This window comes from Mytilus edulis, chromosome 8 (assembly GCF_963676685.1).
Source record: "Mytilus edulis chromosome 8, xbMytEdul2.2, whole genome shotgun sequence".
Lineage (NCBI taxonomy): Eukaryota > Metazoa > Mollusca > Bivalvia > Mytilida > Mytilidae > Mytilus > Mytilus edulis.
Window position 1 is genome coordinate 6,985,570 of NC_092351.1, and position 25,984 is coordinate 7,011,553.

General features: G+C 31.3%; 3 protein-coding genes across 3 annotated transcripts in view; 2 read left to right on the plus strand and 1 right to left on the minus strand.

Annotated features, from left to right (window-relative positions):
• Positions 1 to 4,335, plus strand: part of LOC139484698 (uncharacterized) — a 41,025-nt gene extending 36,690 nt beyond the window's left edge. The window contains exons 6-10 of the mRNA XM_071268572.1: positions 85 to 200; positions 630 to 744; positions 934 to 1,259; positions 2,382 to 2,453; positions 3,685 to 4,335. Of these exons, the coding sequence (XP_071124673.1) occupies positions 85 to 200; positions 630 to 744; positions 934 to 1,259; positions 2,382 to 2,453; positions 3,685 to 3,975 (920 nt within the window). The 3' untranslated portion in view covers positions 3,976 to 4,335. The remainder of the gene's footprint in view (positions 1 to 84; positions 201 to 629; positions 745 to 933; positions 1,260 to 2,381; positions 2,454 to 3,684) is intronic.
• Positions 4,246 to 13,515, minus strand: LOC139484701 (uncharacterized). The gene is made up of 9 exons (XM_071268575.1): positions 13,266 to 13,515; positions 12,786 to 12,954; positions 9,150 to 9,253; positions 8,288 to 8,401; positions 7,605 to 7,781; positions 7,044 to 7,156; positions 6,561 to 6,663; positions 6,004 to 6,021; positions 4,246 to 4,559 (listed from the first exon to the last, which is right to left on the minus strand). Exons 1-9 carry the CDS (start codon positions 13,321 to 13,323, stop codon positions 4,324 to 4,326), a joined length of 1,092 nt encoding a protein of 363 aa, XP_071124676.1. The 5' UTR covers positions 13,324 to 13,515; the 3' UTR covers positions 4,246 to 4,323.
• Positions 13,516 to 21,670: 8,155 nt separating this feature from the next.
• Positions 21,671 to 24,624, plus strand: LOC139486709 (uncharacterized). Its single transcript, XM_071271632.1, has 5 exons — positions 21,671 to 21,934; positions 22,681 to 22,757; positions 23,285 to 23,485; positions 23,855 to 24,019; positions 24,327 to 24,624. Exons 1-5 carry the CDS (start codon positions 21,829 to 21,831, stop codon positions 24,519 to 24,521), a joined length of 744 nt encoding a protein of 247 aa, XP_071127733.1. The 5' UTR covers positions 21,671 to 21,828; the 3' UTR covers positions 24,522 to 24,624.
• Positions 24,625 to 25,984: the final 1,360 nt, after the last annotated feature.

The window sequence follows — 25,984 nt, forward strand, 5'->3', positions numbered from 1 at the left end:
CCATTGAACATGGAAAATAATAGTGCGAATGGGGCATCCGTGTACTTTGGACACATTCTTGTTAATATATATATTTTTTTATAGCTGGTGGTAAATTTGATTGTATGTATTCAGTCACAGAAGAACCATATACTTATCTGACTGTATTTAACAATGATACAACGGTTGATGAATCTGCAACATTTAGATATTTATGCTATGCAAGTATACTTTTGTTTTACATCGAATCTACAAAAAATGGCGATTAAATCTCACAAATGCATCAAAGTACTGTCAATAATTTATACTATTCCCTATATTTTTTCTGATAGTGTGCGAACATTTCATGTAACAATTTTCACAATACTTGATTGTTAAGAACCAAATACAAACGTTACACTATACCACATAACTTTACAGTTTTCGGGATGACACCCGGCTAAAAAACATTATTGCGGTGAACCATTTTTTGAACTAAAAAGTGAAAAAAGAAAACTCCATGGTTTAGTATTTCCGCTTCAGATCCTCCCCTGAAAAAAACCAAACAAAACAAGAAAAAAAAATTAACTTGTTCAAATCTAGAGGTTATAAACATGAATAATTATTATCTTTCTCTTACATGCATTCAAATTTAGAAAATTTTATAATAGGTAATTTGGAGTTATGGTCATGTTGTATACTATACATATCATCCCCAAATCTGTCAACCCCTGCAGACACCAATTCGGACGGCAACTGATGGAGTGACCGTTGTAGCTTCTAATAGTAAGTATGACATATTTAAAAATATAAATAAAAAATGAAATATTAAACATATGTTCTAGTATATCTTTTCACTATAGATTTTTTGGGGTATCTTCCTAAATTGGTTTTTAAGCATAAATAAAAGTAAAACTAACCAAAATGTGAATGATGTATATAAAAACAGACGAATACATTTTTTTCTTCTTCTAGATATGTCAAATGATGTTGGTAGCCAAATAGCTGTTGGCGTAATACTGAGTCTACTGCTGCTTGCCTTGATTGTGTTGACTATTGTTTTGTTAGTCCTTTTCCTGCTAGGACAAAGGCGTCAAAAAGCAGTCAGAATTATCGAAGAGAAAAAAGTTAGAAAAAGCAAATCAGAATCTAAATCAAAGTCTTCTGATGGAAAAGCAAAACATGATGAAAAGAAAAAACACAAGAAAACGAAAAAGAAGAAGACAGACAATGAGCAAAAAACGGATCAAAACCAGAATATGAATGTTTCTTTAAGACGAACAGAATCCATGAAAGAACAAGTGAGTAATGGTTTCACGATTCACACTTTTCTGTTTTCTGTAATCTCCTGGTTAATTTACAAGTACAGCGTTACCACATTTTTTTATAATTTGACATGACGTTTAATGTTTATGCGTCTGCATACATGTATCAAGCAGTCAGTATTCTCTTTTGATTTTTTCCAATTTTTGGCATATGTCATGTATTATAGCTTACTAAAAAATGTACACAGTATGCGTTTTGCTCATTGTTAAAGGCCATACAATCTTCTATTATAAGTTATATAGTTTGCTTTAGGTCCACTACGGATCCATAGAGGATAAGTAAAATACATAGGGGATTACTCTATTTATCTGTAGGTATTCAGTAACGAACCGTTTACAAACATTATTGCATACATGACTTTTGCATAAAAAAAACCCAGTGAAATACAAAAACACAAACATACAACGCGCCGAACTAGGAGTACTCAAAATTACTGAAATCTATTTCAATCATAAACAATAATCAAACCATATTTTCCAGACAACAAATAGTATACAGTACGATTCGAAGGGATTTGGTGTACAAAAGTTATACTTGTAAACAGTATTCGAAAAAAAATGACCTCGCGCAATATCAAAACATAAGTATCGACAGGAAGTATGCAGGATGTAAATGTTTTTACCTTTATACAACATTGGGATACTTATAAAAACCAGCTCATTAAATGAACAGTGCTTTTGTTACATATATGTATTTCCATTGATAATTGAAATTATCCAAGAAAATAAAGAACATTAAAAAGTAAAATCACAAACATACTGAACTTAGAGGAAAATCAATTCGGAAAGTCCATAATCACATAGCAAAATCAAATAACAAAACGTATCAAAAACGAATGGACAAGAACTGACATATTCCTGACTTGGTACAGGCATTTTCAAATGTAGAAAATGGTGGATTAAACCTGGTTCTATAGCGCTAGACACAATAAATAAAATAGTCAAAATATGGGTACATCAGTCATCATCAGTCATCATAAAGTAAGACCAAGAGGTGTAATACGTCAACGTTTCTAACGGTATCCTTTTTACATGTACAACGTCTCGTTGTGTGAATCAGTTATGCATATGACATTGAATAATTTCATTATTTGACAGGCTAAAGAAAAAAAACTAAAATGGACAGATTTTGTTGGTATTAGTGGAAATGTAAATGGTTTTGATAAACCGGTGAGTAATTATAAACCTTTAAATGCGATAAATCTTAATCACTTCTTAAATCTGGATATACATTATGAATATAGTACTTAAGTACATTAATGGTACCAATTATTCTGTATATGTACCAAAACTTTAAGGTAAATGATCAAAAGATGATCTATTCATTATTTAAAGTGATGCATAAGTTTGAACAGTTCGAATTTTGAAATCCGTTGAAAAAAAAAATAAGAAAAAAAAGCGTGGAGGGAAAAATATAATTTACTAAAATGGATCACAATATTATGTCTAAATAAGTTTGAAAAAAACCTGTTAAGCCTAATTGTTACCGAAAAGCATAATACCATTTAAAGTATATATATCTTGGATTCAGTATAAAGCAAGCATACCTGGCCACGTCCACTTGTATTTTTGTTCATCTGATAAGTTAAGCCTTTTTCAACTGATTTTTATAGTTCGTTATTATGTTGTACTGTTATACAACTGTCCCAGGTTAGGGGGGGGGATCCCGCTAACATTTTTTACCCCGCCACATTATTTATAAATGTGCCTGTCCAAAGTCAGGAGCCTGTAATTCAGTGGTTGTCGTTTGTTTATGTGTTACATATTTGTTTTTCGTTCATTTTTTTTTATATAAATAAGGCCGTTAGTTTTCTCGTTTGAATTGCTTTACATTGTCTTATCGGGGCCTTTTATAGCTGACTATGCGGTATGGGCTTTTCTCATTGTTGAAGGCCGTACGATGACCTATAGTTGTTAATGTCTGTGTCATCTTGGTCTCTTGTGGACAGTTGTCTCATTGGCAATCATACCACATCTTCTTTTTTATATGACATAATCAATATTTCAGATAATGTGTAACATACAGTTCTGTAGCTATACACGTAGATTTCTGTGTGATTGTATTTGGTGCGTCCGAATCGCTTTTCTAAATTTAATGTGATCATGAACGCTCCGAGCCTTCCCCCAAGAAAAAAATAATTGAAAAAATAAAGATGTCTACATATTCGCAATTCAACAAATTTGCTTAACGTTATGGGACTTTTTCAAATCACACAAAAATGGTAAGGTAGAGTTTTAATTAGCAAAGAAAAACAAATTTAACATAAAAATACCGCAATCCGGGAAAAATTCTAAACGGAAAATTCCTTAGCAAAAGGCAAAATCAAAAGCCCAAACACCTCAAACGAATGGAAAACAGCTGTCATATTCCTGACTTATATATACCAATGTACATTTTAAGCAATGGCAGGTACGATGGGAACAACACAAGGATCCTGATTGGACTAAATCTATAAGTTATGAAGATTCTGAGACGGCGAGGAGCACTGATTCTATTACCAGTACAAGTAAAATAATATGGGTGACGCCAGAGAAAGAAGAACTTGAAACAGCTAGATCATTATGGGAAAGGGTATACCGATTGTGGTATGAACCTAGAAAAACTATTCCGGATAATAAATTTCAAGAAATGCAGAAATTGACAAAACTTTCGATGCCTAAACATGTCAGATTCAAAGGAAATGATAAATGATTTTTTTTATGTTCACAAATATTCCCGACACTATATTAGTTCTGATCTTACCAATGCATCAACAACTTTGTTTGTACAGTTGTCATATCGTAATGTTGTTTGTTTATTTATTTGTTTGTTTTAATTTATTTTCAGTTTCCTTTAACTATTTATATGATAAATATTTGATTTGCATACAATTAATTATGATTTGTTTTATTCGTACTCTTTGTTTTTGAAAAGAACAATCTGTTCATTATTATTTATTCATTTTTTTCAAAGAAAAAAAAGTTGCAATTTTATTAATTTATTTAAAAACAAAATATTTTACAATTTTAAAATCATACTATCTACTAATATCAAAAACAATCATTGAACAGATTCAGTGTCTTGTGTTTTTGTTGCAACGTCATCAAATCTATAATCCTCATTGGTTTTACGTTTTTTACAATTAAGACCAAGTCTTTTACGCTGCCAATGTAAGACGAATATTAGGACACAGGTTACACTTATAAAAACAACCAGTACAATCACTACAATCACACCTGAACTTAAGTGACTTTCTATCTTTTTATCTATTGAGATGGTACTGACGTCTTTAGAAGCTGAAAATATAATTCGAGAAAATATGTTATTGAAAAAAATAAACCCTTAGACAGAAGAGCAATACAAAATGTAGTCATATTTAAAATAAATAAAGCAAAACAAATTGAATGGCGATAAAGTTTATGAAATTCATCACAAAATGTAATGCAGTTTTCTAAAAGCAAACCATGAAGTTGTTGAAGGACACAATAAATAACTCGTCTATTTAGAAGACGTAAACACATAAAACTAACATGTAAATAAAGAAATAAGTGAAGAACAATATCTCAAAACAAATAAAAGAAAACACATACATAAAAGCATTTACATTTCATCAATGAAATGAAGATAAAATTGAGAATGGAAATGGGGAATGTGTCAAAGAGACAACAACAATACATCTTATACAAAAAAGGTAAATGAACATTAACATACAAGGCAATTGACAAGTGTTAGTAAATGAATGCTGAGTATAATTGCGCTAAGAGCATAACATGAAATATATTCACATAGACGTTATAGTGTTTCACAAACCATTAATGGATTTGCCTGTAAGCTAATGCAAGAGACTTAAAGAATTCAGGCCAATTCATAAATCAGTCGCCAATAATATGGTGACGCAAATTCATAAGTTGGTGTTATTTTTGTTAATACGTTTTTGTTTATTTGAACGTATTGATGGATACGTATTGATGGATCGTAAAATTGAAAAAATAACTAGTTTATATTTGTTTTAAGCATTTTATGACTAGAAACATCAACTAATTTTACATCTATGTATATTGAAGCATTAGTAATTTCAACGTGATCTGGAAAGGAAATATAAATTGATTATAAAAGCAGAGTGGTGTTAGGGGTGAAACAAGCACTATGCTATTAAATAATATATAGATAAAAAGAAAAAAAGAAATTCATTTACAGTATTAATTACATTAGGCAGAGTTGTTAAGTTGTATGCAAAATCTTGCAATTTTTTGTACTAATAAAGAAAAAAATTCACTTTGTGCTTTACTTTGTTATGTTAAAGTTCACGTCTGTGAAAACGTAAATTTCAATTTAAAACAAATGTCTCTTTAAAACGGATTAAAAAATCTTTATGCTTAGTCAGTTCTTATATAATGTCACAGTTGATGAAATCATAAAGTATGAATAAATGGTATTGACTTTCACATTTACAATGAGTATACAGTTATACAGGTAGTCATACTTTTATCAACACACAAATCTTATTTTGAACATATAGAATGACATTGAATATTAATTTCACTATTAATTAGATTTGAACCCCTTTGACTCATGGATTGGTTACATTTGATTTGTAACATTTATAAAACCTACAACTCGAAATATGTGTTTTTATTTAAAAGAAACGCGCGTCTGACATACGCAACTATAACCAGTGGTATCTTTGGTGAAATTTAACATAAATTTTATGAATTAATTGACACAAATATTTGTACTTACTGTCTTCAAAGCATTTATCTAACAAACAAATAATGAACAATAAACCAGAGTATTATAACAAGTGAGAAGTATGGTTCCTTTTATAGTTCTTTCTTTGAATGACATATAAATTAAAATTTCAGAAGTATGTATACAGTGGTTCATCCTTTTTTGTGGAATACCATAAACGGTACCAATTTTTCGTAAAGCTTTGTTTTAGATAATCATAGCTTGTAAAATCCGAAAGTTACGTGTTAGTCACTGGTTACGTGTATGGTATTTCTTTAAAGTCTAATCAAATGATTGATAACATAGTTTCTAGAAAAAATATGCAGTAAGCAACTATTTTCCTTTTTTTGAGGACTGAGTCTGTTAGGTTTCCTGCCGTAGGTCGGTGGTTCATTCTTGACACACCAGTTTACTCCAAAACTAGTTTGACCGTCATGGTATAGTTCATAGAGTAATGTTAGTGGCGTTAAAATCAATAATTAATCACTCAATATCTTTATATAAAATGCCTGGCGAAAAGGACGAAATAGAGATGATCAGAGATATTTTAAAGACAAAACAAAACTCACCAAATACATCTTGTAATTGAAAACTGAGAATTGTATTATCAGCTATACTACACAGATCAGAATGAATGGACATTCTAACGACATCGTCAGCTTGTGAAACATTCTGTAAAATAAGTTTAACTATAATACTTATAATAAATATCACATACAGTCATATACATGTACAACTAAGAGTACCATTAACGGCAATTACATGCACAATTTTTTATTTTTAAATGGCTACTTACCTCGAAAGCAGAAGACCTTTTTTCTCTTTCTTGATATTTATGTAGGGCAAAAACAGAATATTCCTTTGTTTTATAGTATTCATTGAGGTGAGTAATGTTTAATGTTATGTGTCGGCATCTAATTCTTGTACACCACAATTCAACTTTTAACCTCATTTAAGAAATTGATAGGCACTTTTATGTTTCATATCATTACGAATTTGAATAGGGTATAAGTTATAACAGATTAGTATATATTAGTTACTTAAAAACTTACCATACAGAAAAATCCGAAAGGTGAATACTGCCTAAGCTTCGCATTGTCTGTCCATGCATATAAATGACTTCCACTATCGTCGATATAATGAACGCAAGTAAAAGTTGTATTTCCTAAGAAACAATTATATAACAAATATTGTAATTGAAATCATTAAACGGGTCAGACCTTTGATGAATATATAGAATTGTAGCTTGATTTATTCACTAAACGGAATCTTTAAATATCAACACAAAACATATTTCAAACTGTTACTTAATTAAAATAAAACAAAGTTGTAATAGATGCCCAATTAAAATTTAACATTGCGTAAACTGCAATAAAATGATTAACAACGTGGTATAATCACTGTATTGAATTATGCTACAACTCTCAAGACAATATTTGATTTAAAAGCCATTTTTAGATATTGATACTGCACTTAAGTCTGTCTATATGTTTTCTCTATAGCATAACAGATTATAAGGTCATTTTATTTTTTTAAATAAAGAAACTATTATCATATGGTTGCGTACCTATCAACATACTAACAATTCGTAATCATATTTAGATAGTATTTACCAAACATATTTGAGCAGTTTTCGTCAATATTCAACTTAAAATGAGTTGACTGTTTACAAGAATCAAAGTAGCCATCACTGCACATTCCATTCTCTGTACTGTCTTGCGTTATGTTGCCATAGTAACCTTGAATAATCTGAGGACACATTGACCCTAAGGATCTTTGCATCAACGAAACTGAACAAGAAGAAATAAGTAATTTGAGCTTTGTAAGTATAAGATATCCACAAAGTACGTAAAATTGAGATTGGAAATGGGAATGTGTCAAAGCACATGTACACTCATATTTAACAATCTACATGTATGGTAAGTCAATGATATTTGGTATGCAATTTTATTTGCATTTGCAAGTATAGTTTCCATGGAGATTGTATAACCCTAACCCCTCTTCATGGTTCATTGACTTTGAAACTTTTACATAACTTACAAATTAATGTTTGTATTTAGGATTGGGAACGACTTATAATAAGTCAATGGTATTTGGTATGCAGTTGTATTAGCATTGGCACATCTCATTCACATGGAGATTGTTTAGCAATGTAACTCAGTCATGGTTCATTGAATAATTGCATAACTTGTGTAAGATGTTTTAAAAAGTATTGCTATTTTGATGTCAACATTTGCATAATCAAAATTACAAAAAGGTGAGACATATCTCTGTGATAACAGTTTATCATACTTACCATTTCGCACCAGTAAGATTTCATTTGCCAAACCTGGAACACAGACTTCGTCTAAAGTACTAGTATTTGTCTTGACATGTCCTTTCATAAATTCGTTCAAATAATTGTCGAAATCTATTAAAAGACATTGTTCAATTTACGTTTTGTCCTGAATTACAGCCATATTTATTTTAACTTTGAACAAAAACTAGATCTTAGTGGTGACAAATGGCCAAAATCTTTAGTTATAACATATATAATCACCAAACAAATATTTGGGCATAAAAATGGCTAAATTGATTATATTATCCTTTACTTTGTCGATAAGAATTCAAAGTGAAGAATGCTTTCACTTTTTGTTATTCTGGTCTAACAAGATGCGTATGATGTGATACTAAGAATGTTTCCACTATAAGGATTAATTTTTTGTTAAATTTGCATTTTTCCAAAAATGTGTTGAATTATTCTTTTTTTCAAATAAGAAATATTTGACATTTCACATTACATTTAATTTCATATAGATAATAACCATCACTGGAAGATAACCAAGCGAATTGTGACCCTTTTGTTTTTGTGTACAAGCTTTAATAACCATGTAACTTCATGTTTCCAAGTATTCTTCATATATTCTAACACTAAAAAAAACAACAAAAAACAACAAAACAAACAACAAAAAATGGTGATTTGAAACACCACAGATATATATTTATGACTTAAAAAACTGCAATCAAATTCCCTTCCACTTTCAAATTCAGGGGAATATTTTTTATCCTTTTTCGTTTACAGCCGGATGTGACGTACTATGCTTAGATGATATGACACCTTATCAAGCTTCTAATTTTTCTTTTCTTTTATATTTATTTCCTCCTGAATATTGCCTCACCTGTTCGTATGTAATATTGAAAAACAGAATCTGACTGTTGTGCCATTTCCAAACACATGTACATATGTACGTCATGTCCAAATACTTTAAAAACGTGTGCAGACCTGCAAAATAGGGAACATGTTTTTAATATTGTTTTCATCACCAATAAGCCTGTAATATAATCAATTATTGTTTGGTATAACGTCAGGACAGACTCGGCAAGCTGGATGTTTACTAAGACAATAGGTAGCCTTTTCAATAGTCGTCTGGCGCGAAAAGGACGATAACTCAATTTTAGAATTTAATATTTTTGGAGACGGTCAATTTCCGGAATTCCATGCTTGATCATCCCGATTTTTTCTTTGGCCGTTGACAACAGAATTATTGCTGCATTCTTTGACAATAAGGTATGTTTAACAAGGCAGTATTATCAATGTATTATCGTGGTATCGATATATGTTAGAAATGTTAGATACCTGAATTATTTGTAATTTTGGCAAGGACAATTCATCACGTCCCCTGAAAACATGATTTTGTAAAATATCACTTATCGGCATCTCCGGGCGGCAAGCCAGATTAATTTCCTGATATTCTTTACTACAGCATTCTGATTGTTATTAATTGCTACATATTACCGCTTTTTTGTAAATCGATGTTTGTTTACATTATCAATAAATGTGAGTAACATTCTAGGTCGAGTTGTCGTTCGTGGTGTATAGTTTGTTCCAAACCATTGTTTGTTTCTAGTACAGGTTGGCAGTTGTTGCAACATAAACACATGTAATTTTCAGTGTGTATGCGTGTTTTTTCTTTCTTTCTAATTAGTTATGATTGTTTATGAAAACAAAATGTTTTTAAATTCATTTGGAAGACAGGATTGTCATGTAATTGTTATTTCCCTTGTTTAAAAATAGAAATTGCGTGTTTCTATATTTAACGATTTGCATGACATTATTTAGTACATATTTGTTAAATAATATAGATATTGCTGTTTTGAATTCATTGTTAAAGAGAATTATATATGTTCTAAAATTCAATATTTCCATCGTTGCTTATCGTTTGAAAATATAGTTGGTTACAAACTTCCTTCTATTGTTTGATTGAAAGCAGTCAATGGCGCTTTTCAAGGACTGCCAACGCTAATAGATAAAAAAAAAAAAAAAAAAAAAAAAAAGCAGTCAATGGCGCTTTTCAAGGACTGCCAACGCTAATACTGTATATGGTTGGTAACAACATTGAATGATTGAGATGTTTATGAACTGACATTCAGTCCGACCATGGGAAGCTGTGTTCTGCCGGATGCGTGCTCAATTATTGGAGTCATTCAATGCTACATTTCTCTACTTTAGGTCTACATAATAAAAATTGTACTTATTGAAAAAAAATATATATTGTTTTCATTTATTTTATTTAGATAGCGCTATCACATTCGGCATCCATCGTATTTTTATTTATCAGTTCTCAAATTAGACCAAACTGTGGTCTGCATCCCCTGCATAATTGATCCTTTTACATACATGTCAGACCCCACTCCTTTATTTCTTTAATGGCTTTCAGTTATTTGGTGGACACAGGGAATTGATTCCCAGTTCCCTCCCCAAACTCCTACTTCACTCCATATTCTGTTCCTCTGCACTCTTATTTTTTCATCAACAAGAATTATCCCTGTTTTATCAAACTTTTCTCACGATTAAGACCACCCTGCCTCAAGCTTTCATCCATCAAATTCTCATTTCTAGTCCTCTTATTCCACAGTTCCCATAATTCTGTCCAACCCCTTTAAAGTGTCCCAATGACTCGCACCCATTAACAACCCATCATTCGACAAATTATATTAAACAACCTGATTTGTCTCCTATATGCAAAAATTACGAGTCAGGTTTTATTGCTTTAATATAAATGTCAATTTTTTTTCAGACATCTTGTTTTTGAACTCCCATGCGTATTTGTTACTATCAACTATATGGCATCAATGCACACAATTCAAACGATCTTTTCACAAAACCACAAAAATTGCATAGCAATTACATTCTCAGGATTTTTAATAAAGTTTACTTTGCGAGCACAAAGTGAGGAATTAATTATAAAACAATTTGGTAAAGCAAAATAAATATCTAAAAGATGTTTTAAAAATAGACTATAGTGGATGAGCTACCCCTTCGTGTAACAAGATTATCTCTACTGGGATTTAAACACATTGAGATTGAGATTGAATTGTTTCCCTTTGATAACAACCAGTTCCAAAGCAAGATTATTTGTTTGATGATTTTTAATTGATTAACAATTTTTTGATAAAGGAAAAGGATAATACTTTCAATTTCGAGGTCTCACAAAGGCTTTTTCACCTTCTATTCTAATTTTACATTAAAAACCCAAATTTAGATGAAAAGGCTACAATAGGAACATATAACATAATATATTTTCATTGTCTCCATGATTTTTTTTCTGGTAATCATTATGTCTCTCAATAGCCATCAGAATTGAAAACAATTCATTAAAGTTTAACAATTTTCAAAGATATGTCGATTGATTCAAAAGAATGAATACTTTCCGTTCAAAGTTATACCTGGAACCATGATAATTTCATGCGAACCTCAAATTTAAAACAAGTTTCAAAAATGTATTAAAAACGTAATGGGAATTGTTTTACACATATTTAAAATCTTGATAAAGGATCCTGTGCTCTCATTAGTAATACGAGATAAAAAAAATCTATAATGGGAACATTTGTTTTGCATACAGTACTAAGTTCCTATGTTATTGTATCTTCATAATTGGCATGTGAGAAACTATACATTCAACTAGGTAATAAGATTGGTTCTTTCAATGAAGATGACATAGATATGCGGTATAAGATAATGCGACAACAACCGAAAACCTACAGTGCTTCAAAAATACGTATGGAGTACTACTTACAGCCGACCACCCTACAAGGTTTCTACATAATGTGTCAATCTCCAAAGTATTGAAGAAGTGACGAATAACTCCAAACATAAATAAAGGCAACAGTAGTCTACCGGTGTTCAAAAGTCATCAATCGATTGAAAGTAAACAAATCCGGGTTACAAACTAAAACTGAGGGAATCTCGTCAACCAACTTTAAGAGAAAAACAACGGAAGAACAGAAGAACTGAAGTGCAACAAAAACACCAATTCAACATACATAGAAACGAACTATTTTATCACAACTGTCATATTATTCCTGGCTTGGTACGAGACATTTCAAAAAGAAATGGTTGGCTGAAACTAGTTAGATGGGTAGCCGAACCTCCCATTTATATGACAATGTAAAAAATACCGATTAAATGACAAAACTACATGACAGGAATACAGTAAAAATAACAAGAACAGTCAGGTCAGAGAAATACACAAGCGAATAATATAATAGATCATTTCGACATGTATACCATAGAATAACAACGAACATATAATATTTTTATACGACAGTAGTACCAATTAATACAGCAAAAAGAATTATGGACAGTGCGTCACACGAATGTATGTTTGAATGTAATAGTTCTTTGAATAGAACTGTCTTACACTTTAAGGGTGAAATGAGTTGTCATGTCAAGAAAATAAGATGTAACTGACAGTGATAAAATCTAGCATAAGTGTGTAAACATTACATTGAAAGCGCATAATGAATATACTCACTTTAATATATAGAATGTAGAATTTCTTTCAACACAATTCAGATGTAAAGTCTTCCTATTTGGTATAGATGTGTTATATCCAGAGATAGAGGAAGACCCAAAAACCATTGGACCATTATATAGACTTATCCAAACTCCTCGCAATTCATCTGGAAAGCTGCAAACGCCATCTACAAAAGAGGGTGTTGACAAGCTTGATTAAAATTGTTTGGTCAGAGTCTTTGTTTGACCCGTCAATATAGTTGTTCACCATAAAGTATGCCAGTACGTTAAACAAAGCGTTTTATAATGATTAATATCAGTATCAAAGCGTTGACTTATACTCGCTTCGTATGCACATAGTGAATAAATAGAATAAAAATCAAAACCCCCAAAACCCCCTCCCCGAAAAACAGTATACATTGATAAGAGGTTAACAAGGAATTGCAAAACAGTACGCGGTAAAGTAGACGACAAAAAATGTGTTCAATTGTAAACTTACCACAGAATGGTATACTTGTCAAAAGTAGATACGTGCCAAAAATATCAGTTATATCCATGGCAACTTTTACATGGGAAACACACACACAAACGTTCAAGAATGATTCCGTAATAACTGATTTTTATGAATAACCTAATCATAGCAGTATATCAAAAGAATTTAAAATTTCGTTTAACTTCATATGTAGAATGAATCAAGTTATAATTTCAACATATACCCTGTGATGCTCAATTGATTTCAAACAGTAAACAGCTGTTAATTATCCACAGAGCCTATAAATATGTTCATTGTATTTTTATATAGGGTATACACACATGCAAATTAAATGTTAACAAATTCACAGTGTAGTGAAGATGCTAATCTTCAATGATGGGTTTTGGTAGATGTGATTGAAATTAAAACCTCTAATTATTTTGATAACGTTTATAAGACCTGAATTTAAGTTTATATCAAATTTATGAAGTGTTTCAATATTGTGAACAATAACATAAAAATGGACTGTAGGTAATAATTTTATCATTATATTCATAATAAATACAAATTGTAATTTATTGATGTAAATGTTTAAAACCATTAATTTATACACCGATAATGACAAGTCACACACACGCGAAATGTCTGATGTATAAAGACCAATATTTACAGCACTTCGATGTTTTTTTTCACAATGACACAATTTTCATTTCACATATCATATTGACATTACTCTCATTGAGAAACACATCTAAATTCTGACGAATGCTTTTTTGCTGTTTAGAAAAATCTGTCTTTTTATACGATATAAAATCAACTCTTAGTAGATATAGTATGGTCTTTTTGTTACGATATCGAATGGGTTTTAAACCCATATCATCGCCTGCAACAGATACATACATTGTATATTGGTTAGTTTAACAGATTACACGGTAGAACACCTCGGCAAAACTTTGTTGAAATCAACCAACTGTGTAACATAATTATAGCTGATTACTTCCGTATATTTTCGGATGACGTATACGGTGCAGGAAATGCTTACTCTTCCGGAGCACCTGATTTCACTCCCGGTTTTTAGTGGAGTTCGTGTTGTTTCTTATTTATTATTTATAACTGTTGATGTAAATGTCCTTTGTTTTTTTTAGTTTTTGTTTACTCCTTGGTTTTGATTGCCATTGTCTTCTCATTGCTCAAATTTCCTTTAAAGGAATATTGCAAACAATAGAAATTTATTATTTCTAATTTAGTAAATGGTATCGCACAATCAGTCTTTATATGGCAACATGTGACAAACACTCCTTTGTCGCGTTTTAAAATAGTGCATTTTATACTTTTTAACATACTCATCAACCTTTGTCAATTGTGTTAAAAATAAGCTTTGAATATTCTTTTTCTAGCGGTGATAGTTTTGACCAAAACTGTTTTTATACTTAGGCAATCATCCATGATAAATTTTAATTTCACTAAAGCAATAAATGAGTTTGTTACATTTGAAATATGCCTTTTTGTACTTCTTTGTGAAATATTTGTTTGTTTTTATTGTGATTAAGATGATAACACAATGTTGACAGATGTACCCCTATTTGGACATTTTTATTAATTATGTCTGTTTGTGTTGATTACGTATCGCTGTCAATATAATGGAATTGATGAGACTGTCGAACAAGTGAGAGGTTTAACTAGCTATTATAAACCAGGTTCAATTCACAATTGCTACATAGAAAATGCCTGTACCAAGTCAGGAATAAGACAGTTGTTATCCATTCGTTTAATGTGTTTGAGCTTTTGATTTTTCCATTTGATTAGGGACTTCATGTTTTGAATTTCCCCCAAAAATCAGTATTTTCATGATTTTACTTTTTTTAGTTACATGGTGTGCTAGTGATTTAAAATGCTGTATAATGGGTCATTCCACGGAGTAAGAACGAAGCTCGAGTCCCCATTGTGAATTTACTGACCCCATATATATATATATCGTATAAATCACTGGCACACTATGTAACTAATATATAGTACCGATAATATTAACATATGAGACTTAGACTAGCGGTCTATCGAAGAGATCAAGACTGGAAGTAATAATAATTAACTTCCATAATGTTTATAATGAAAGTATTGTCTAAGTATAAAAAAAAAACCCACCAACTTGAAATGTGTTTTATGGCTTTATTACAATTGTTCATTATCAATTTCTTTGTCTGTTGAAACCTATAAGATTTTCCCTCAGCACCGTGTTGTTTTAATTTTAACCATTCATATTCCTGGAAATGTAAAGGACGTTAGATAAATTCATTATGTCCTGTCGGTAACCCACATTGTAATAAATTCTTTCTTCTCAAATACCATAATGAACTTTATATTGATGATATATATACAAAAACTAGAAGGTCTCTGTTTTATATCGTCCCTGATATTGAAACGGATGGACGACTTAAGACCAGAATATATGAACTCGTGACAATTTTCAATTCTACACTTCATAGTTTTTCAACAGTAACATAACGTCTGCAGCTAATGGTATACATGTAGTGTTTATATATTCGTTAGCAATCGGTTAGGTTATTTACCCGGGTGCAAATAAAACCAAAGCATTTTCTATAAAAAAAATTCATACATTTTATGATGGTATGATACTAAACCCCCTTACGAGAGGGATTGTGCTTGATTTTTATTCAATCAGCTTAATTGAGGTCTTGAGCTGGAATGTCAGTAACTGCTAGTAGTCCTTTGTTAATTAATGTATCATTGTCATTTTGATTAGTTTCTTTTGTTACTTATTCTGACATCGAACTTGGACTTCTTTTAAATGGAGTTAATGTGCGTACTTCTGTTCGTTTCTTTATTTTACATTGGCTTGAGGCATAATGGGAAGGTTTATATAAAAAAAAAACATGTTTAACCCCTCAAAGTTAGGAGCCTGTGTCTTATTGTAAGTTTTGTATGTTTGTTTTTAAATTGTAGTCCAATTATATGTTTTTGAGTTTAGTATGACGTCTATTTTAACTTAACTAGAACACATGTTCATTTAGAGATCAGCCTATCTTCATATCCCGGGTGCGGGATTTTCACGCTGCGTTAAAGCCGCATTGATGGCCTTTGACTGTTATCTTCTCTTTGGTCGGATAATTGTCTCTTTGACATATTGCTCATTTCCATTCTATATTTTATACAACCTTTTCTGGCACCTCAGTTTGAATGAAGTTTTAGTTATGTTGTAAAACTATGAATACACATTAAGACATTAACATAAATCCCGTTAATGCATTTTTAACTGAAAAAAAAACTTAATGAATCTCGTGCATCCGAAGCGATTTTATGAATCTAATTTCATCAGGAACGCTCAATTCTTAACATTTGAAAGCCATGAATACGTAGAATGCTACAATGCTATTGGCTTAATGATATATCTTCCAGCTTCCAGAATCAAGTAAAAAAAGTAGTTACAACATTCAATAGTGCATTACCTTCAATAGATAGACTTTTGACCAAAAGCATAATCCGTTCAACTTCCTGTGTCCATCTTTAATTATCGTACAGCAGTTTATATCCGGTATGACTTTAATGGTTTCATTCAAACAAATGTTACCTGTTTGTTCTTATATGGTACTGTATTGAGCCATCTTTATGGTTGTATTACTGTCATAGGATAGTTCGGATAGTTTCCCCAAAATGTATAACCCAGCCTCATTAGTACGTGAATAAATAAACTCATCATAGATATCAGGATTAAAATTGTGTAATTGCGCCAGACGTGCGCTTTGTCTACAAAAGACTCATCAGTGACGCGGGACTAAAAATCAAAAGTGCAAATAAAGTACGAGGATGAAGAGCCTTGATGTCTACAAGTTCTTAAGTCTTTTTTAAAGTTACGATAATCTATTCCTGGGGTAGAAAAGTCTTACACAGCTACTTATGCATAGGTACTATTTCTGTACTAAAAATCTGTAGTACTGGAAAAAACTTTTAATATTCAGTACTGTTTTGTTTCTTTAAAATTATTTTAATATTTAGGTACCTGTATTTTACAGTACTTAATTTGTACTTGAAATTTAGGTACTACAGATTTTTGGTTACTACCGTTACATTTTCAGCATTTTGAAAGTTTTTCTATTCAAATCTCTTAAAATTATGATTTTCAAACATGGAATATTGTATTATTTCTGTACCAAAATATTTACACAGCAAAAAGTGCAACGCATGTTTTACGTACGTTTTAAAAAACGTCTGTAAAACGTACGTTTTACGTATGGAAAACGCATGTTTTAGCCAACATGCGTTAAACGCCTGTACTAAAACGGGTGTTTTACGCCCGTTTTGAAACGGGCGTAATACATCACGTACGTAAAACGTATGTTTTAAAAACGCACGTAAAACATATGTTTTACGTGTGCTTTACGTGCCTTTTCATTATATATTTTTGTGTTACGCAGCCTTTTTTTTCTCATATTAAAAAACTCATTTTATAACTTCAAGAGAATTTTACATCAAATTGAACATGTTTTTCACAATTTATTTTCCATCGCTTTTTATTTTCTAGAGAGTATATTTATAAATAGTGTATAAGCTGACAAAAAAATTAGAACTGTTACAGCATATAAATATGAAAACATGAATATTTGCATAATGGTTAAAATTATCTGTTCATGCTAAGCCTCTTTAAGCTGATAAAATGATAAAGCACATTTTCCTCCTTTAATAAGCTATATTGTATGTATATATGTCTCTGGTATTATTAAACTTAAAATTTACACATTAAATGTAGTCATGCATGTGAATCTAGAATTTTAAAAATGCATGTGCAAATTTTCCGTTGAACTCAGAAGTAATCTTATTGGCAATCATACCACATCTCCTTATTTTTAAATGAATAAAAAAAAATCAATGTGAAAAGGTGAAACATTCATGTATTTACAATGTATGTCTTTGATACAAGTATGAAAATATCATCTCATCATATCTTTTTGTTTGAAAGGAATCATTTCCACTTAAGGTTAGATGTAACTGCTGAGGCAATGGGAGTTAATTTAAAATAATAGTTTCTATAACTGATTACAAAGTATACTCATATTTAGATAAATTTGATTTATTTCCCTTGTCCACCCCACATAGCTGTATAATACAATATATGTATCTTTTAAAAAATATATGTCTCTGATAAGTCAGGTACTACAACAGTTTTCACCCTCTTAGGCTCTTACAGTGTCTTAGCCTTACTCAATCCTGACCTTATGATTAAGCAACTGGCTTAATTACCATTTTAACAATATATTTATACACTCACTAATCAGAACAAAATAATGTTCACTGTTTTATGTAGGAAGCATGATAGAGAGCATCCCAACTTGAATTCTGTTTTCTTTCAAAGGGATAAATTGGTACAGGGGAGCGAAACATAGCCTCTACCGGAAGCAGGACAAGTCGCCCCACTGGCAAGTCGCCCCACACATAGTCGCCCCACTTTTTCACCAACTCGCCCCACTTTTAAAAAAAACGCCACAACCTGGATCACCAACTCGCCCCACTTTTTAAAAAATCGCCCCACATGTGAAATTGGTTAAATCATGTCTAATATTACTCCTGCCAACTCGCCCCACTTAATGGAAAACGGTAATATTTAGATATAAAATTAAAATTAAAATATAAAAACTCGCCCCACTTAAAAATAATTTTCGTATTATTGAAGAATAACTGTATTTTTTTAAGATTAGTTATCTGCATAACAATTGAAAAGAAGCCTGTTAATTGTATCATAATGCAATATATCATAATACTTAACGGATTTCAATTAACAGCAATTTGTTATCATAGAGACATTTATGGCTTGGTATTAAAATTATAAAAAGCAAAGTAACCTTTGACATGCATTTACTATGTCTACTGTGTATCCTTGTGTTGTGTGTGACGTGCACGTGCGTCCCAGACAGGAGGCACTGCAGTGTGATTCTTGTGACCGGTAGCAGCATTTTACTTGCAATTCTGGTAAGTCTTTATAGTTATACTTTATTTACTTTACATTGTACTGATGAGGTTACGGCTTTAGAAACTTACATAGTATTGTTTTTTTATATGAGTATCATTCATGTTAATAAATATTTGTTAAAGCATTAAATATTATTCATTAAACGCCAACTAGAAATAAATATTTAAAAATATCTTTAAATAAACTATTTCTAAAAGATATTTATTACAAGGATTTTTATAGCGCCTATCTAATAAACTTAAAACATTATTAAATTATTACCTTTACAATGTAATGTAGAATCATCTGCATATAAATCTATTAATGAATTTTCTATATTAAGTGGTAAATCATTAATATATAAAATAAATAACAGAAGGCCCAGGGTAGAACCTTGTGGTACCCCCATTTTTATGCATTTAGTATTAGACATGACGTTATTGACCTTTATTTGTTGGCTTCGTTCAAACAAGTATGACTTAAACCAGTCTAGTGTACAATTTGAAACATTATAGTATTAATTTTTTTCAATAAAACTATTTGACTAACAAGATCAAAAGCCTTCTTTAAATCTAAAAATATAACTCCGTTTATCTCTCCATTATCTATATTTTCTTACCATTCATCTACTAATTTAGTATGTGCAGGAGTACACGAATTTTTAGGTCTGAAACCTGACTGTAGTATTAAGAAGATCATTACTATTTAAAAATATATACAAACTATTAGCTTTCTGTCGTTCTATGATTTTTGAGACCTAAGGCAAAACTGCTATTGGTCTATAAATAATATTTACATGCATTTACAAAAGCTTATTATATATTATTTATACTCATGTTTCTAGTGCTGACACTTAACATCTTTTTCCATAAGTGGGGCGAGTTGGCATTACTACATTCATCCTGGTTAATAATATAATATAAATCTAGATATTATTGTTTTCTTTCAAGTGGGGCAAGTTGGCAGGAGTAATATTCACGGAATAACATCTTTTTCCATAAGTGGGGTGAGTTGTCATTAATACATTCATCCTGGTTAATAATATATTAATCTAGATATTATCGTTTTCTATAAGTGGGGCGAGTTGGCAGAAGTAATATTTACGGAATTTAAGTTATATACAACGGGATAATACTTTTTCCATGAGTGTAGCGAGTTGGCTTTACTACATTCATCCCGGTTAATAATATGTTAATCTAGATTTTACCTCTACCTATACATTTTTACATGCAGAGAAAGGTATTAGACGAACACAATATTTTCTTTGACTGTAAAAAATAATTCGAAGAGGAATAAGTAACCAAAAATTAAAGGACATTCACAAACTATCGCCAAATTAATTACCATTGAAACCATATTTGAAAAAGATATCTATTTATAATAAATCACAGATGCTGTAGTAAAACCTGACTGACTGTGTGACCGGGCTGTGTGAATAAATGAATCAGATATTTATAAGTTAGGCCACACCAATTTGATTCCTTGTTCGACGGACCCGCCCGCATCTATTTTTTTCAAAACAGAATTTTTTTATTTTTTTTATATTCCCGCTTCCCGCATCCGGAAATGTAATCATGTCTATTTCCCGCACCGTTTTTTTTTGTAAATATTATAAAAAGATATCAACTTTGGTTTCTTTCCCCCTTACTTATATTCCCTATCAAAAAATGTTCGTTGTAAGAATAAAGTACAAAGAACTTCTGAAGGATTTGCCTTCAGCTGCAATTATATTGTATGCTGGCAAAACAAAACTATCTTTAGCCGCTGCATGTTTATGCACCTGTCCTGATTGATTCAAGGTCCTGTCGTTCAGCAGTTATCGTTTGTTGGTGTTGTTCATTGGTATTTTCCCGTTTGGATATATAAATTAGATCGTTGGTTTTCCTGTTCGAATTGTGTACGCTTATAATTTTGGGATCCTTTATAGCTTGCTGTTTGGTCTGTATCAAAGCCCTATGTAAACGGCCGTACTTTGACCTGTGTTTGTTATTGTCAGGTTGAGAACAACCCTCCTTTGGTAACAAGACAAATCGGCACCCAGACAAATCGGCACCCAAGTCCGAAGACATTTCGGCATCCATTTTGGACATTTCGGTATCCGCACAAATCGGCACCAAGACAATCCGGCACCTCGTTTTTAAAAATAAATTTATTATCAAAAATTAAAGAATTGTTGCATAGATATTATAATTTGTATATAAAATATGCATTACAAAAAGAATAATCATCATTTAATTAAGCTCTTGAAGATTATGTACGAATAAACATAATTTAATTAAATCATAATTGATTGTTAGATATGTTGTTGATAGTTGTTGTTTGAATAAACATTATTAAATTGAATCATAATTAAATCATAATTAATTGTAGTGATTGTAGTTATGCATCAATCAGTATGTTATGTTTAAATCTAACAATTCCTCAATAGAGATCAAAAGTGTATAGCTTGTGTTTGCAGCTTGTGTTTTCGTTTGATCCTTACATCTGTTAAGACAACACAATACTTGAAAACAATATTTTATTGTTTTAATATTAAAAGCCTTAAACATAACAGCGTGTGCAAGCCATAATGAGTAAATACCTAGAAAGGTATATAAAGGTCAACACTTCTGGGATGCTCTTTCTAACACAATGTCAGACGACAGTTGTATACAGTGCCAAAATGTTGTGCGCCCTAGACAAGAAGCTTTGCAATGTGATGGGTGTCAAAAGTGGCAACATAGAACATGCAACAGTGGTAAGTGGCTTTTAAATATTTTTTAATTATTATAGATTATCATAACTGAAATTCTCCTTGCATACTTTTCATTTCCATACTACTGTAGCCAATCTCTGATAGAGCTAAATGTATTTGTACTTAAGGGAGTAAAGGGAATCCTGCCAAAAAAATAGTAATATTAGAAATACCCTTATAAATGCAATTAAAACCCATTATCCATATTCTAACCTGCTTCACTCTAGCTTTAAACTTAAAAAAACTGTTCTAGATCCCAATAGAAATATAAAACAATCGATGAAATAGAAAAAAATAAGGTCAATGAAGGTCCACAATCATTATGGTCATTTATCTATATACATGTATGTATAATATATTCTTATGATGTATTATTAATATTAACCGGACTTGTTTGTAACACCTTTTTCGAGTATTGTATGTGTTTTGTCACTTTTGTATATTGTGTTTGCAATTTACATGTATCCCTCAGTGTGTCACTTTTTGCATTAAACTGATAAAGTATAATATATTATATAGTTCCTGTGTATTGACAGTTATCTATTGCCACGAGCCAGAACGAGCTAATTAACATATAATAACTAATTGGATTAGTAGCCAGATAATTAAATTAACCTGATTGGGAATGTTTAACTGATTGGTAATTTTTAACTTTGAATATATTACATATAACGATATGAAATAAAGTACAATTTACAATATATATATATAAAATATGTAGTTTGATTGACGAAGATTTTGTGTTTTAGGTGTTCCAAGAGATCAGTACAGACAGGCTGTAAAAGACCATGCTCAGCTAGAGTGGAAGTGTGTCACATGCACTGAGGTAAAACTTTTCTCATAAAAATTACAAATATATTTTTTTTAACATTATATTTTTATCAACATAAACATCAACATAAACATCAACCAAACAATGTTAGATCTGTAACTTTGCTTTTGCATATAATTACTTATTACAACGTTCATAAGTATTAGTATTAATTTAATATTCAAATTTATTTGATTCCATATATAAAAATGAAGATGTGGTATTATTGCCAATGAGACATCTATCCACAAAAGACCAAAATGACACAAACATTAACAACTATAGGTAACCGTACGGCCTTCAACAATGAACAAAGCCCATACCGCATAGTCAGCTATAAAAGGCCCCGATAAGACAATGTAAAACAATTCAAACGAGAAAACTAGCGGCCTTATTTAGGTAAAAAATGACTTGGTACAGGCACATACATAAATAATGTGTTAAATATATGATTATATAAATTTATGTTACGATATTCTGATTTTCAATTCATATTTATAATTAATTCATGTACAAGTATTCAATGATGTGTTTTATTGCAGATTATTGATGAAGACCCTTCGATAGTTATAGACCGTTCATTTGACATCCCTGAGCAAGTACAAGAAGATTCCATAGCAGAGGAGTCTATAGGTGACATCCCAGAAGATGACCCAACAGTCCACTACCAAACCATTGAAGAAGGCAGCAACCGGGGCAAACGTAAACTGTGCGACTCAGACGGCTTCAACTACACAGTTAAGGTATATATTTATTTATATTATTAAATTATGAAACATCAGATAATTTTAACATAAAATTAAATGTGGAGGTGAGGTATGGTTACCAATGAGACACTATAGGCCAAATAGCATAACAACTGTGGGTCATTTTACGGCCTTCAACAATTAGCATATCCTATACTGCATAGTCGGCTATAAGAGATTAGCACCAAATCACACATTTATACAATATCAAAATTTTATACAATAGCAAATTGATATAAAACACTGCAAGTATAATTTTTATTAGATATATACACATTTATATATAGTCGGCTGTAAGAGAGTATCTGCTATTATTAACTTTTACAATTATAAAAAAGACCTATATATTTTTATTTTTGATTGCAGAAACAGAAGAATGACCACATCCTCTGGCGCTGCACCAAGCGTAACAAGACCATCAACTGCCCTGCTACTGTTATTCAAGATGGTGACAACTTCAAACCCGGTATGAAAGAGCATGTCCACCCAGCAGAACCAGGGTCTGTGATAGCTGTCATGATAAAGAAAGAGGTATGTTTGTTATCTGTACATATTAATGAAATTGATTCCATCAAGAACGCTCAATAAGATTTGTAAGCGGACAGCTGTATAACTTTTTTTCAAAAGACCAAAACAACAGCTAGATGCCTTTTTTGTATTGTTCTTTTGTAATTGATTATGTTTTATTGCCTTAGTTGTTATCGTCTCTCTCACGCATGAAATTAGACAATACACGTTTATATATAAAATAATAGAAATTCTGAAAGTTAATTCAATGAATAAATTTAGTTGTTATCGTCTCTATATTGCCGATATTAATCATCTTTTTTTTTTACAGATCAAAGCTAAAGCCAGAGATGCTGTGTTTGGACAGTCATCTAAGACCATTGTTACATCAGTGCTACGACAACATGCAGATATAGATGCTCCAGAGCCAAGCAGACCAAACCCATCTAGCCTTCAGCGGACGTGTAACAGGGTAACAGCTAGCTTGACACCAGATGACCCAAAAGATCTTGACTTTGAGGTATGAATTTTATGAACTTGTTAAAATATAACATAAGTATGACCAAAGGTAAATTGATATTATATATAAGATGTGGCATGATTGCCAATGAGACAGTTCTCCAAAAGAGACCAAAATGACACAGAAATTAACAATTATAGGTATCCGTACGGAGTTCAACATTTCTATTTATATAAAATAAAAAAGAAGTTAAAAAAAAAGTAACACATAAAAAAAATGACCACTGAGTCGGACACCGAAAACAGTTATTGAGATTGTGTATATGTTAATTGGGTCAGCAACATGGTATCGAATGTATATAGATATATATATGTGTGTGAGTGAGGTTAATATTATATTTATATTTTTATTTTTGCAGCTCGATCTAGATTACCTCGACCAGAAGGCTCCAGACTTCTACCAGAAAGATGTGGTCGTGGGTAATAACAGACATCTGATATTCTACACCGATCGCCAGCTCCAACTCTTGGCCAAGGCAAAGACGTGGTACATGGACGGTACCTTCCGTATCGTCAACGCACCATGGATGCAGATGTTTTCCATCCACGCCTTTGTCCGGTCTGGTGACAGCATGAAACAAGTGCCACTGGTATTTTGTTTCATGTCTGGCAAGAGTCAAGAAGATTACTATCAGGTATATTCATAGGTTGTTAATGATAATCATAATAATGAGTTACCAATTATTACTTTATTGATAAGCATAAGTTTTCATCACTAAATGTAAAGGTTAGGATATACGTCAACGAACAAATGTTATTATAATGATATAATTTGTGGTTACATTTATTTTTTAATGAATTTGATAGAAAAAGATAAAAATACACAGAAAAAAAATATGTATTATACTAAAAAGAGAGAAAGATTAATTTTGACAGAAATATTCAAATGTACAATAGACAAAAGACAATATTTATTAGCACAAACACATTTACAATGTAATGGTTATGTCATACAAACATAAATTATAATTTTTATTAATTATTTCAGGTTCTCAGGGCTATTGATCGTCGTCTTCCTGAACACCTGAAGCTACAAGGTATGGTGGTCGACTGACTTTGAACATGGAAATTTCGTGCAAACCAGTCGATTTATCAGTTAAACCCCTGTGATTGATCCTTTCGGGGTCCGGGAATCTTTTTTTTTTATTTCGGGATGTCGGGGTTTTGAATTTCTTTAAATTCGGGACCTCATCAGTATTTCATGTTTTTAAGCCTGGGATTTCAGGATGATGATCCCTCCAACCCCCACCCTCACTAAAAATTCATAAATATGCAGCTAATTTCTGGAGTTTATTTGGGATCTATTTGTAAGGTTAACTTACGAATGAATACATCATGAACCATAATTTTAGCACTTTACATATTAATTTAAAGTGAAACCTCCCCCCCCTTTATTAGTTTTTCAGATAAACGAAGTCGAAGGTGTCAAGACAGGTGCAATTTTATAAATACAATTGAGAATGGAAATGG